At 41.8% G+C, this 13,602-nt stretch overlaps 1 protein-coding gene across 4 annotated transcripts in view; it reads left to right on the top strand.

The window, feature by feature from the left end:
* TMEM50B (transmembrane protein 50B) overlaps positions 1-13,602 on the top strand; it is a 41,763-nt gene that overhangs the window by 9,170 nt on the left and 18,991 nt on the right. For 3 of the 4 annotated variants that reach the window (XM_053564577.1, XM_053564580.1, XM_053564579.1), the window contains exons 2-3: positions 8,625-8,764; positions 11,812-11,924. In XM_053564577.1, the coding sequence (XP_053420552.1) occupies positions 8,666-8,764; positions 11,812-11,924 (212 nt within the window). In that variant the 5' untranslated portion in view covers positions 8,625-8,665. Of the gene's footprint in view, positions 1-3,522; positions 3,569-8,624; positions 8,765-11,811; positions 11,925-13,602 lie in introns of those variants that run through there. The other variant, XM_053564578.1, reaches the window with a different exon arrangement.

Consider the following 13,602-nt stretch of genomic DNA (forward strand, 5'->3'; position numbering starts at 1 on the left):
ACTGAGGGCAACAAAGTGAGACTCTGTCTCAAAAAAAAAGAAAAAAAGATGTCTACTTCCTTTAGAAATAGTGCTACTATAGGCTTTTTTTGAACTCACCTTACTGCAAAGTACTGGTAAGCAGTATTTTCCCAGTACTGCTTACCAGCAGGGTTTACTTTCACTGCGTGGATTGAAAGCTGTGGCCCTGTCAAAATAGGGCATAGGACATTTACCAAGAAATTCCAGAGGATGCAACAATGACTAGGCAGTGGTCCTGGGGAGCTTAGATAAAGATGCCTTCAGAGGATGAGTGGAATTGTATGGCTGGATCAGCTCTTGGTTTATGTAGTAGTCAGGTATATTCATGTGGCAATTCATGGTAGTATGCCTGTTTTCTTTCAACTTTACACAAATTTTTAAACAGAAAAGTTGAAAGAAAAGTAGATTCAACATTGTTAATATTTTGCCATTTTGCTTTATCTATTATTATTTTTCTTAACCATGGTAGTATGTTGCTAACATAGACACTTTACCCTAAACATGTGTATATGTTTGGGCGGCACCTGTGGCTCAGTCGGTAAGGCGCCGGCCCCATATACCGAGGGTGGCGGGTTCAAACCTGGCCCTGGCTGAACTGCAACAAAAAAAAAAAAAAAAAAAAATAGCCGGGTGTTGTGGCGGGCGCCTGTAGTCCCAGCTGCTCGGGAGGCTGAGGCAAGAGAATCACTTAAGCCCAGGAGTTGGAGGTTGCTGTGAGCTGTGTGATGCCACGGCACTCTACCGAGGGCCATAAAGTGAGACTCTGTCTCTACAAAAAAAAAAAAAACGTGTATATGTTTATCTCTTAGTGTTAGGGCTTTTGCAGGTTTGGCCTGTGCTGGGAATATAGGCCGGATGATTTTCTTTCAGTGTCTTGATGAGTTACACCTGCCTTTTATTGAGATGGCTGATCCATACTGGTTTCCTTATCAAAAGGTCACTGGGCCACACCCTTGTTCTCTCCTGAACATGCTTTCATATTTTTTAAATATGGCTAGCCTGATAATTTTCTAAATTTTAAGTTCTGCTTCTCTCTCTCTCTGTCTATCTCTCTCTCTCTTTTCTTTTTTAGAGACAGAGTCTTACTTTGTCACCCTCGGTAGAGTGCTGTGGCGTCATAGCACACAGCAACCTCCAGCTCTTGGGCTCAGGCGATTCTCTTGCCTCAGCCTCCCAAGTAGCTGGGACTCCAGGCACCCAACACAACACCTGGCTATTTTTTGTTGCAGTTTGACCGGGGCTGGGTTCAAACCCACCACCCTCAATATATGGGGATGGTGCCCTATCCACTGAGCCACAGGCGCCGCCCATCTCTCTTTTTTTTGAGACAATCACAGCTCATTGCAACCTCAAACTCCTGGCTTAAGTGATCCTCCTGCCGTTACCTCTGGAATAGCTGGGTCCACCTGGCTTTTTTTTTTTGAGACAGAGCCTCAAGCTGTTGCCCTGGGCAGAGTGCTATGGCATCCCAGCTCACAGCAATCTCCAACTCCTGGGCTCAAGTGGGTCTCCTGCCTCCGCCTCCCAAGTATCTGGGACTACAGGTGCCTGCCACAACGCCCAGCTATTCATTTATTTTTTTGGTTGCAGCTGTCATTGTTGTTTGGTGGGCCCGGACTGGATTCAAACCCGCCAGCTCAGGTGTATGTGACTGGCACCTTAGCGGCTTGAGCCACAGGAACCGAGTCAATATTTTTTTTATTTTTAGTAGAGAAGGAATATCACAGTGTTGCCCAGGCTCATCTTGAACTCCTGGCCTCAAAAAATCCTCCCGCCCCAGCATCCCAGTGCTGTGATTGTAGGTGTGAATGACTGCACCCAGCCTGCTTCTCTTTTCTTTTCCTTTTTTTTTTTTTTGTTGAGACAGAGTCTCACTATCACCCTCGGTAGAGTACCGTGGCGTCACAGCTCACAGCAACCTCAAGCTCTTGGGCTTAGGTGATTCTCTTGCCTCAGCCTCCTGAGTAGCGGGGATCACAGGCACCCGCCACAACACCTGGCTATTTTTTTGTTGCAGTTTGGCCGGGGCCGGGTTTGAACCCGCCACCCTCGGTATATGGGGCTGGCGCCCTACTCACTGAGCCACAGGCGCCACCCGCTAATATCTCTTTAATATTGCTCAAACTAAAACCCTTTCCTTAGTTTGTACCAGTTTGGCTTCAGTTTACATCTTTATTCTATTCGTTTGCCCTGGCAGGTATCTCTTTGCCACCAGAAATGTCTTTCTGAATCACAGGCCTGATCCTGTCACTGATCCTCTCACTTCATTGCCTACAAACCTTTGGTGGTTTCCTATTACTTAGAGCAGGGATTGCAGACTATTCTGGACAAGTCTGGTCTGCTGCCTCTTATGTAAATTTTATTGGGAGACAGATAGGTTCATTTGTTCATGTATTATGCTTGGATGCTTTTATGTTATGACAATAGAGTTCAGTGGTTGTGACATGAGATTGTGTGGTCTACAAAACTTAAAACATATATTGTCTGGTTCTTTACAGCAAAAGTGTGCCAATCTTTGGCATAGAGGAGAAAGTTCAGGGTTTCAGCCTACTTAAGTCTGCTTCAAGATGCTTCAAGATCTTGTCCCAGAAAGATTAATTATCATCACTCTCTAAAATACCTTACACGCTACCTTGTTCTCTTTTGGGCTTATGTAATTTTGTATATTTTCTTTTTTATCTCACATTCATTTTTCTTCTATTCATGCTTCAAAACCTAGTTCAATTTGTTCTTTTTTTTTTTTTTTTGAGACAAGAGTCTCACTTTGTCACCCTCGGTAGAAGCCATGGTGTCAGCTCACAGCAATCTCCAACTCTTGGGCTCAAGCGATTCTTTTGCCTCAGCCTCCCAAGTAGCTGGGACTACAGGTGCCCACCACAATGCCCGGCTATTTTTAGAGATAGGGTCTCGCTCTGGCTCAGGCTGCTCTTAACCCTGTGAGCTCAGGCAATCTACCCGCCTCGGCCTCCCAGAGTGTTAGAATTACAGATGTGAGCCACTGCACCCGGCCTCAATTTGTTCTTTGTTGAAATTTCCTCAGCTACTTCTGGCAAGTAGTAGTTTTTTTATTTTTTTTAATTTTTTTGAGAAAAAAAAATTAAAAAATTATGTTGCCCTGGCATCATAGCTCACAGCAACCTCCAACTCAGGCTCAAGCAATCCTCTTGCCTCAGTTTTAATATTTTTAGTAGAGATGGCGCCTTGCTTTTGCTCAGGTTGGTCTCAAACTTGTAAGCTCAAGCAGTCTACCTGCGTCGGCCACCCAGAGTGCTAAGATCACAGGTGTGAGCCACTGTGCCTGGCCTGGCAAGTAGTATCCTACAGCACTTTTTTCTTTCTTTCTTTCTTTCTTTCTTTCTTTCTTTTTTTTTTTTTTTTTGAGAGAAATGCACAAGATTCAAACAGAAAATAAAGGGGAGACTTACTTTATTTGAGTGATTTTTTTTTTTTTCCTTTTCTTTTTAGACATAGGGCGTTGTTCTGTTCTTCAGGCTGGAGTGTAGTATCTGAATCACAGCTCATTGAAGCCTCCAACTCCTGGGCTCAGGTGATCCTTCTGCCTCAGCCTCCCAAGTAGTTGGACTCCTGGTACACACCACCACCACCTGTCCCGACCCGCGGGACAGCAACGGGGGGCCGCAGGAACCACCTAAAGGAGAAAAACAAACAAGGGGCGTGAGAAAGGGAGACAAGACAGTTTTCTGTTCAAGTCTCCAACTTTATTGAAAAAACTTGTGCCTTATAAGCATTACGGGGAAGGTGGGTGGGTCTTGTTGGGAGGTTCAGAGGAGTTGTTAACTGGAGATTGGCTAGAGTAAGTAAGATGGGGCATAAGGTGATTGGTTGGCTAGTTGCCAGGTAAAGTTACCGGGAAAAGGTAAAACTGTTTTTTACTTAAAAAGGAAGTAAGGCCAAGCTGTACCTTATATGGCTTCCGACAACCACCCTGCTCATCCCTCCCCAGTCTTCACATTAGATGGAAACCCTGCTCATTTTTACATTTTTTTCAGAGACAGGGATCTTGCTATGTTGCCCAGACTGGTCTCAAAGTCCAGGCCTCAAGTGAGCCTCCCTATTTGGCCTCCCAAAGTTTGGTGATTACAGGTGTGAGCCACCACAGTCAGTCCCTATAACACTTTTGAAAGATTTCTGTTATAGCATTTTTTTTTTTTTGAGACAGAGTCTTACTATGTCACTCTCAGTAGAGTGCTGTGGTGTCACAACTCACAGCAACCTCAAACTCTTAGGCTTAAGCGATTCTCTTGTCTCAGCCTCCCAAGTAGCTGGGACTACAGGCGCCCAGCACAAGGCCCAGCTATTTTTTGTTGCAGTTGTCATTGTTGTTTAGCTGTCCCGGCTGGCTTCAAACCCACCAGTCTGGGTGTATGTGGCTGGCGCCCTACCCACTGAGCTATCGGCCCCACAGTATTATGGCATTTTTTAATCTATCTCTTTAATATTTCTACTAAATATTTAGTGTATGTTTATTGTAGTACATTTTATAATATAATATTTGTTCCTTTGACAGTGTTCCTATTTTCTACATTGTCTTAATCATTTTTATATGCTCATTTGTAAATGTATAGATGTATGTATGTATATGTATATGTTACACTAGTAGCATTTAACAACTAGTGAAGGGGTAGGTGAGCAAACATGGTTATTATAGAAGTTTGATTAAATGACAGATTTCTGAGTTAGATGTGGTATTTGGGACTCTGAATGTGTACATTGCTCAAATCATGTGTCGATGTTAAAAAGTATAATTATTTTTTTCTCTTGCTTTTTGCAAGTGTCCTTGGTTTCCTAAACTGAGTTTTTGATTATGAAATTTTTTACAGTCAAGTCATTTAAAATGTGCTCCTTCTATAAAGAGTTGCCTCTCAGTAATAGGAAAAATTGCTTTCTAATGTATTATTAAGACGTATGAGTTAGCCCAGTAATTCATTAGTTCAGTTCACTAATTATTTTTTTAAATTGGTACTAGGGTCAGTTTTGTGGGAGAACATGCCAATGTCAGTAATTTCCTTGAACTCAAAGAATCAAATTTTTAAGTTTATTAAAAGCAGTTACAGACATGTGGCACTATACTGTACAAGAGTTTTCTCAACAGGCAGGAAGAATCAGCAAATTCATTCTTAATCTTAATTACAATAGCTTTAAAAGACTTTATATCTTAAAAAGCATTAAATGTTCAACACAGTAAACTTTGAAAATATACAAACAAACAAAAACCAAAACACATGCTCTTATCACCCACGTGTATAATAATAATATGAAAGTACTGGTGTTTGTCTTTGTCCATTGAGTGTTTTTATATATATATGTGTTTATATATAATACTGTTAAATCTTCTGAAAATGAAATAAAACTATATACTTTCATAATCTGCTTTTTTTCACTTAATATTAGTCATTCGTTTTCTCATGCTATTAAATGTTTTCAAAAATAGATTTTTTTTGTTTTTTTAGAGACAGAGTCTCACCTTATCACCCTCAGTAGAGTGCTATGGCATCACAGCTCACAGTAACTTCCAGCTCTTGGGCTTAGGCAATTCTCTTGCCTCAGCCTCCCAAGTAGCTGGGACTACAGGCACCTGCCACAATGCCTGGTTATTTTTTGTTGCATTTTGGCCAGGGCAGGGTTTGAACTCGCCGCCCTCGGTATATGGGGCTGGCGCCCTACCCACTGAGCCACAGGTGCTGCCCCCAAAATAGATTTTTAATGTCTGCATTAAGTAATCTGTTTTACTTTACATTTATTCTATTATTAAACGTAGATTTTATCTAAGTGCTTTTTGCCTTTCTTTTTTTTTTTTTGAGACAGAATTTTACTAAGTCGCTCTCGGTAGAGTGCTGTGGCATTACAGCTCACAGCAACCTCAAACTCTTGGGCTCGAGTTATTTTCTTGTCTCATCCTGCCAAGTAGCTTCTTTGCCTTTATTAAGTTTCAAAGGCTCATTATCTTGTATTAAATATTGTGTACATATTTCCACTTTAAGGTAGGGAGCCAGGATTAGTATCGTCAGTTTCCATTAAATCAGACTGTGTTATGACAAAATAGGCTTATCTTTGGTAAATATCAACAATAAAACTCTCAATAAAAGTTGATCTTCTCTGTTAAGAGTATTAATTCCTAGTATAATAACCCTTTTGCTTTTTTTTTTTTTAGACAGAATCTTATTCTGTTGCCATGGCACATCATTGCTCACAGCAACTTCAAATTCTTGGACTCAAATAATCCTATTGCCCCAGCCCTCTCGAATATCTCAGACTATAGGCACCCACCACCACACCCTGCTAATTTTTTTTCCCTATTTTTAGTAGAGTTGGGAATCTCATTCTTGCCCAGGCTGGTCTCCAACTTTTAAGCTCAAGCAATCTACCTGCCTCAGCCTCCCCGAGTGCTAGGAATTCAGGTGTGAGCCACTGTGCCTGGCCGGTACACATTTTTGGGGGGCGGGGGCGGCTGGTGGGGCAAGGTTTCACTCTGTTGTCTTGGCTAGAGTGGTGTGGCATCATCATAGCTCACAGCAACCTCAAATTCAAGGGTTCAAGTGATCCTCTTACTTCATTCAGTTCTTAATTTTTTAGTAGAGACAGGGTCTCACTCTTCCTCAGGTTGGTCACACCTGTAATCCTAGTACTCTGGGAGGCCAAGGCAGGTGGATCACTTGAGCTTAGGAGTTCAAGGCCAGCTTGAACAACCATGAGAGCCATCTCTCCTAAAAATAGGAAAAACTAGCCAGGCATTGTGGCAGGCACCTATAGTCCCAGCTACTTGGGAGGCTTAAGCAAGAGGATTGATTCCTTAAGCCCAAGAGCTTGAGGTTGCTGTGATCTGTGGTGCCATGACACTATCCCCAAGGTGACAGAGTGAGACTCTGTCTTCCAGAAAAAAAAAATTCATTGAGATATAATATACTATATACATATAATTATATATATACACACACACATATATATAATTATACTATATGTATATACTATATAATCTATAATTATACCATATGTATATACTATATACTATAAAATCTCCTGAGCTCAGGCAATCAACCTGCCTCAGCCTCCCAGAGTGCTAGGATTACAGATGTGAGCCACCATAAAATTCACCTGTTTTTAGTGTACAGTTCAATGATTTTTAGTATGTTTACAGAGTAGTGCAGTCACCACCACAATCTAATTTTAAAATCTTGTGCCTTTTCAATTATTGACTGTCTTTCTCCTCCCCATCTCTAGGCAATAATTATCTACTTTCTGTCTATAGATTTGCCTATTTCAGGACATTTCATGTAAATGGAATCACATAATACATGGTCTTTTGTTTTTCACTCAGCATGTTTTCTGTCTTCCATCTAGCAGCATCTGTTAGTACTCCACGTTTTTTGTTTTTTTTTTAAGGATATTTATTTTATTTTATTTTTGAGACAGAGCCTCAAGCTGTCACCCTGGGTAGAGTGCTGTGACATCACAGCTCACAGCAACCTCCAACTCCTGGACTTAAGTGATTCTCCTGCCTCTGCCTCCCAAGTAGCTGGGACTACAAGCGCCCACCACAACGCCCAGCTATTTTTTGTTACAGTCGTCATTGTTGTTTGGCGGGCCTGGGCTGGATTCGAACCCCCCAGCTCAGGTGTATGTGGCTGGTGCCTTATTCGCTTGAGCCACATGCTCCGAGGCTAGTACTTCATTTTTAGTGTTGAATTTATGTTACATTGTATGGATATACTTCATTTTATTTATCCATCTGTTGACGTATATTGGATTGCTTCCTTTCCTTGGCTGTTAGTAATGCAGCTGTGAACATTTCATAGAAGTTTTTCTGTAGACGTTTTCATTTCTCCAATAAGTAAACAGGAGTAGAATTGCTGTCCATCTCGTTTTTGAAGAATATTTTTGCTGGGTATAGAACTTGAGGATTTTGTTATTGTTGTTTCTTTGTTTTGTTTTGAGACAACGTCTTGCTCTGTGGTCCAGGCTAAAGAGCAGTGGTGTGATCATAGCTCACTGCAGCCTCAACTTCGGAGTTCAAGTAATCCACTTGCCTCAGTCTCCTGAGTAGCTGAGACTACAGGTCCCCACCTTAGGGTCTGGGTAATTTTTCTATTTTTAGTAGAGATGGGGCGCCTGTGAGTGAATGAGTGAGTAAGGCCCTGGCCCCATGTACTGAGGGTAGCAGGTTCAAACCCAGCCCCGACCAAACTGCAAAGAATAGCCGAGTGTTGTGGTGGGTGCCTGTAGTCCCAGCTACTCGGGAGGCTGAGGCAAGAGGATCCCAGGAATTGGAGGTTGCTGTAAGCTGTGATGCCATGGCGCTCTACTGAGGGCGATAAAGTGAGACTCCGTCTCTCTTAAATAAAAAAAGAATCCTTAGTAGAGATGGTGTCTGGCTCTTACTCAGGCTAATCTTGAACTCCTGATCTCAAGGAGTAAGATACTTTACTTCTTTTTTTTTTTGCAGTTTTTGGCCAGGGCCGGGTTTGAACCCGCCACCTCTGGCATATGGGGCCAGTGCCCCACTCCTTTGAGCCACAGGCGCCGCCATACTTTACTTCTTAAAAACATTTCCTTAGGTTGATCAGTTTTTGTCTTTTTGTTTGTAGGATACAGTACTTAATGAAAAACCCATGCTTACGGAGTAGAAATGGCAGGCTTCCTAGACAATTTTCGTTGGCCAGAGTGTGAATGTATTGACTGGAGTGAGAGAAGAAATGCCGTGGCTTCTGTGGTAGCAGGCATATTGGTAAGTGAAAAACCCTGGTTGGTTATGTTTATATGCTTCAGTATTTGCCTTGGAAAAAGGCAAAGATGTTGATGCCTTTGAACTGCAAATATCCAAAGCTCTTCATTTTACTGCTAATTTTGTATAGTTGTGTGGTAGGCTCTGGGTTCATTTGACTTTGTAAATTTGTTATACTTAATATCTTTTCTTTATTTCTGGTAATATTATTATAGATAGTAGCATTTTTAACTTAATGCCACAATATGTTAAGTACTTTAAGATTCTCAAAGGCTCAGAATTTGATGTATACCCAAAACTTACAGTTATGACTCATTGTAGGTCAGGTATGTAGGCAACAGTAGCCACCTTCAGCTGCACATTAAAACTAGAGGAAGCCCTGCCAGCTGCTCTAGGGAAGACATACCATGTCTATTTCCCCAGCTGCAGCACTGGGGAGGGTGTAAAAGGAAGAAATTTGTGGAGGAAGTTAATCTCTTTTCTTTCCATTTTTCCCCTTTACTTTTTCTTTCTTTCTCTCTCTCTCTTTTTTTTTGCAGTTTTTCGCTGGGGCTGAGTTTGAACTCGCCACCTCTGGCATATGGGGCGGGTGCCCTACCCCTTTGAGCCACAGGCGCCGCCCCTTCCCCTTTACTTTTTATTATTAAAAATGACAGGCATATGGCTCAGCGCCTATACAGTGAGTAGGGCACCAGCCACATACACTGAGGCTGGCAGGTTCAAGCCTGGCCCGAACCTGCTAAATGATAGTGACAACTGCAACCAAAAATAGCTGAGCGTTGTGGTAGGCGCCTGTAGTCCGTTATTCGGGAGGCTGAAGCAAGAGAATCACTTAAGCCCAAGAGTTAGAGGTTGCTATGAGCTGTGAAGTTATGGCACTCTACCAAGTGCAACATAGTGACGCTCTGTCTCAAAAAAAAAAAAAAAAAAAAAGACCGGCATATAAACAAAAGTAGAGAGAATGGTATAAAGTATCACCCAGTTTCAAAAAATAAAAATCATGACCTATTTTGCTTTATTCATTAACCACTCCCTGCCTGCACTGCTTTTTGTTTCATACCTCACAGCAACCTCAAACTCTTGTGCTCAAGTGATTTTTTTGCCTCCTGAGTAGCTGGGGCTACAGTCACCCAGCATATGGTCTGGCTAGTTTTTCTATTTTTAGTAGAGAGAAGGTCTCTCAAGATCCTAAGTTCAGGCTACCACTTGCCTTGGCCTCCCAGAGTGTTTTTTGTTGTTGTTGTTGCAATTTGGCCGGGGCCGGGTGCAAACCCGCCACCCTCAGTATATGGGGCCGGTGCCCTACCCACTGAACCACAGGCGTCACCCCCCCCCCCTTTTTTTTTAAAGGCAGTATCTCACCACATTGCCTAGGCTGTCCTTGAACTCTTGGACTCAAGTGATTCTACCTCCTCAGCCTGGGAGAATCTGGGACTACAGGTATACACTACTGTACCTGGCTCCTGCTGGGTTTTTTTATTTTTATTTTTGGAAGCAAATTTCAATATCATACATTTAAAAAAATTAATCTCGTTCAGTGTACATACAGTTCTATACCTGAAGTCCAATAGAAAAACCAAACAAAATGATATCAAGAAGACAGGGACTGGAGATAATTGTGAAGCAGTCTGTATGCAGAATTCTTTTATTTTTTATTTTATTTCATTTTATTTATTTCTTTTTTGTTGCAGGTTTTGGCCGGGCTGGGCTCAAACCCACCACCCTTGGCATATGGGGCTGGCGCCCTACTCCATGAGCCACAGGCACTGCCCCTTTAGTTATTTATTTATTTATTTATTTATTTGAGACAGACCCTCAAGTTGTCGCTCTGGGTATAATGCTGTGGTGTCACAGCTCACAGCAACCTTCAACTCCTGGGCTTAAGTGATTCTCTTGCCTCAGCCTCCCAAGTAGCTGGGAGTATAGGCGCCCGCCACAATGCCCAGCTATTTTTTGGTTGTAGTTGTCATTGTTTGGCGGGCCTGGTCTGGATTTGAACCCGCCATCTCTGGTGTATGTGGCTGGCGCCTTAGCCACTTGAGCTACAGGCGCCGAACCCAAAATTCTTTTAGATGCTTAAGTTGTTCTTGCACTTCACGGTCATTTCACCTGTATTTAATGTATCTAAGAAATTCTTTAGGGCCAGGCACAGTGGCTCACACCTATAATTCTAGCACTCTGGGAGGCTGAGGGGAGTGGATTGCTTGAGCTCAGGAGTTTAAGACCAGCCTGAGCAAGAGTGAGACCCTCATCTCTACTAAAAATAAAAGAACTAGTTGGGTGTGGTGGCAAGTGCCTGTAGTCCCGGCTACTTGGGAGTCCAAGAGTGTGAGGTTGCTCTGAGCTATGATGCCATGGCATTCTACCCAGGGTAACAGTGAGACTCTATCTCAAAAACAACAACAACAACAAATCTATGGGGCAGCGCCTGTGGCTCAAGGAGTAGGGTGCCACCCCATATACCGTAGGTGGTGGGTTCAAACCTGGCCCCGGCCAAAAAAAAAAAAACCATGAAATTCTTTAGCAACTTATATCCTTTAAGTCTCTTCCAGTTAGTTTACATAGAAACACTACATTTTACAAACTCATTTTATACAATATTTAATTAAATTACATAATTAAAACTATAGTAGGTCTAAATTGCTTTGGAGATGTGACAACTGAGACATTTCCAAATAAGTATACAACTCATTTGTGGGAGCAAAAATGTGTTCTCCAGAGATAATGAAGCACATCAGGAAATCAGAGAGTTAATTACATTGGAGTTTCTGCTCCACATAATAATGATGGATGAAAGAAGCAAATAATCCATTCCCAAATAGAGTTTTCAATGTGCACTGAAAATCGAGCTAAAGAATCTTTCAGACTTGATTATGTTTATCTCATCTGTTATAAGGAATAACAAGGGATTCTTATTTTTTATATTTCAGCATCTAAAACCTAAAAGTAGAAATATTTTATTTATATGCTCTGTAGGCAAAAAGGAGTGGTAAAGAGCAAGTATTGCACTAACAAGAGTTTTAATTTCCCTGACTTGGCTGGTTCTTCAGTTTTTTACAGGCTGGTGGATTATGATTGATGCAGCTGTGGTGTACCCCAAGCCAGAACAGTTGAACCATGCCTTTCACACCTGTGGTGTATTTTCCACCTTGGCTTTCTTCATGTAAGTATGAAGGTAATTCTCAGTTCAAGATTGTTTTTCTTTTCTTTTTTTTTTTTTTTTTTTTTTTTGTGGTTTTTGGCTGGGGCTGGGTTTGAACCCACCACCTCCAGCATATGGGACTGGCGCCCTACTCCTTGAGCCACAGGTGCCGCCCAAGATTGTTTTTCTTTTTTCTTTTTTTTTTTTTGTAGAGACAGAGTCTCACTGTACCGCCCTCAGTAGAGTGCCGTGGCGTCACACAGCTCACAGCAACCTCCAACTCTTGGGCTTACGCGATTCTCTTGCCTTAGCCTCCCAAGCAGCTGGGACTACAGGCGCCTGCCACAATGCCCGGCTATTTTTTTTTGTTGTTGTTGCAGTTTGGCCGAGGCTGGGTTTGAACCTGCCACCCTCGGCATATGGGGCCGGCGCCCTACTCACTGAGCCACAGGCGCCGCCCCCAAGATTGTTTTTCTAAAAATATTTTTCTGTTAATGCTCAGTGCTGTCTTGAATAACTTCTTAATTTAATTAATGGGTTCATCTTTAACATTTTATATATATATATATTCCTGTTTTATTTATTTATTTATTTATTTTTGTAGAGACAGAGTCTCACTTTATGGCCCTTGGTAGAGTGCCGTGGCCTCACACAGCTCACAGCAACCTCCAGCTCTTGGGCTTCCGCGATTCTCTTGCCTCAGCCTCCCGAGTAGCTGGGACTACAGGCGCCCGCCACAACGCTGGGCTATTTTTTGGTTGCAGTTCAGCTGGGGCCGGGTTTGAACCCGCCACCCTCGGTATATGGGGCCGGCGCCTTACCGACTGAGCCACAGGCGCTGCCCAGTATCTACCATCTTTAAGCTATATTTACAAAGATTTTTGTTTGTTTTTGTAGAGACAGAGTTTCACTTTATTGCCCTCGGTAGAGTGCTGTGGCGTCACAGCTCACAGCAACCTCTACGTCCTGGGCTCAGGCGATTCTCTTGCCTCAGTGTCCTGAGTAGCTGGGACTACAGGCGCCTGCCACAATGCCCAGCTATTTTTTGTTGCAGTTCAGCCGGGGCAGGGTTTGAACCCACCACCCTTGGTATATGGGGCCGGCGCCTTACCACCTGAGCCACAGGCGCTGCCCTATTTTTGTATTTTTTTATTTTTTTTTTACTAAGAACGGGTATGAAATTTAGTCAGATGTGTTTTTAGCATCTCCAGAGATTATTATATAATTTATCTCCTTGCACTATGTGTTTGTTAAAATGGTCAATTAATCATGTTTTGTCAGTTCCAAGATACACCTTTTCACATATTAATATCGCTAAATATTAGGATGCTTCTTACAATCAGTGGTATTTTAAAATTATTAAATATAATTAATATTTTTTTCTTTGTAGGCAGTATTAAAAATAAGGTGTATCTTAAAATCAATAACATCTTGGATTTAATGAAGTGCATTATGTTTCTATATTTTTTAGTGATTAATCTACTTTGAGTATTTTAATACACTAAACTCTTACCGTGGAATATTATTTTTAAAAAATATGCTTCTTGAGATTGGTCTGTGGATTTTGTTTTTTATTGAATTATTTTCAGGTTTATCATTTATTTTACTTCATAAAAGCTTAGAAGCTGTTTATGAATGTCTTTTAGCAATTAAAAGATACAGTGAACATTAAGATTACATAATTTTCTTAATACTGCCA

The sequence above is a fragment of the Nycticebus coucang genome, chromosome 16 (genome assembly GCF_027406575.1).
Source record: "Nycticebus coucang isolate mNycCou1 chromosome 16, mNycCou1.pri, whole genome shotgun sequence".
Taxonomy (NCBI): domain Eukaryota; kingdom Metazoa; phylum Chordata; class Mammalia; order Primates; family Lorisidae; genus Nycticebus; species Nycticebus coucang.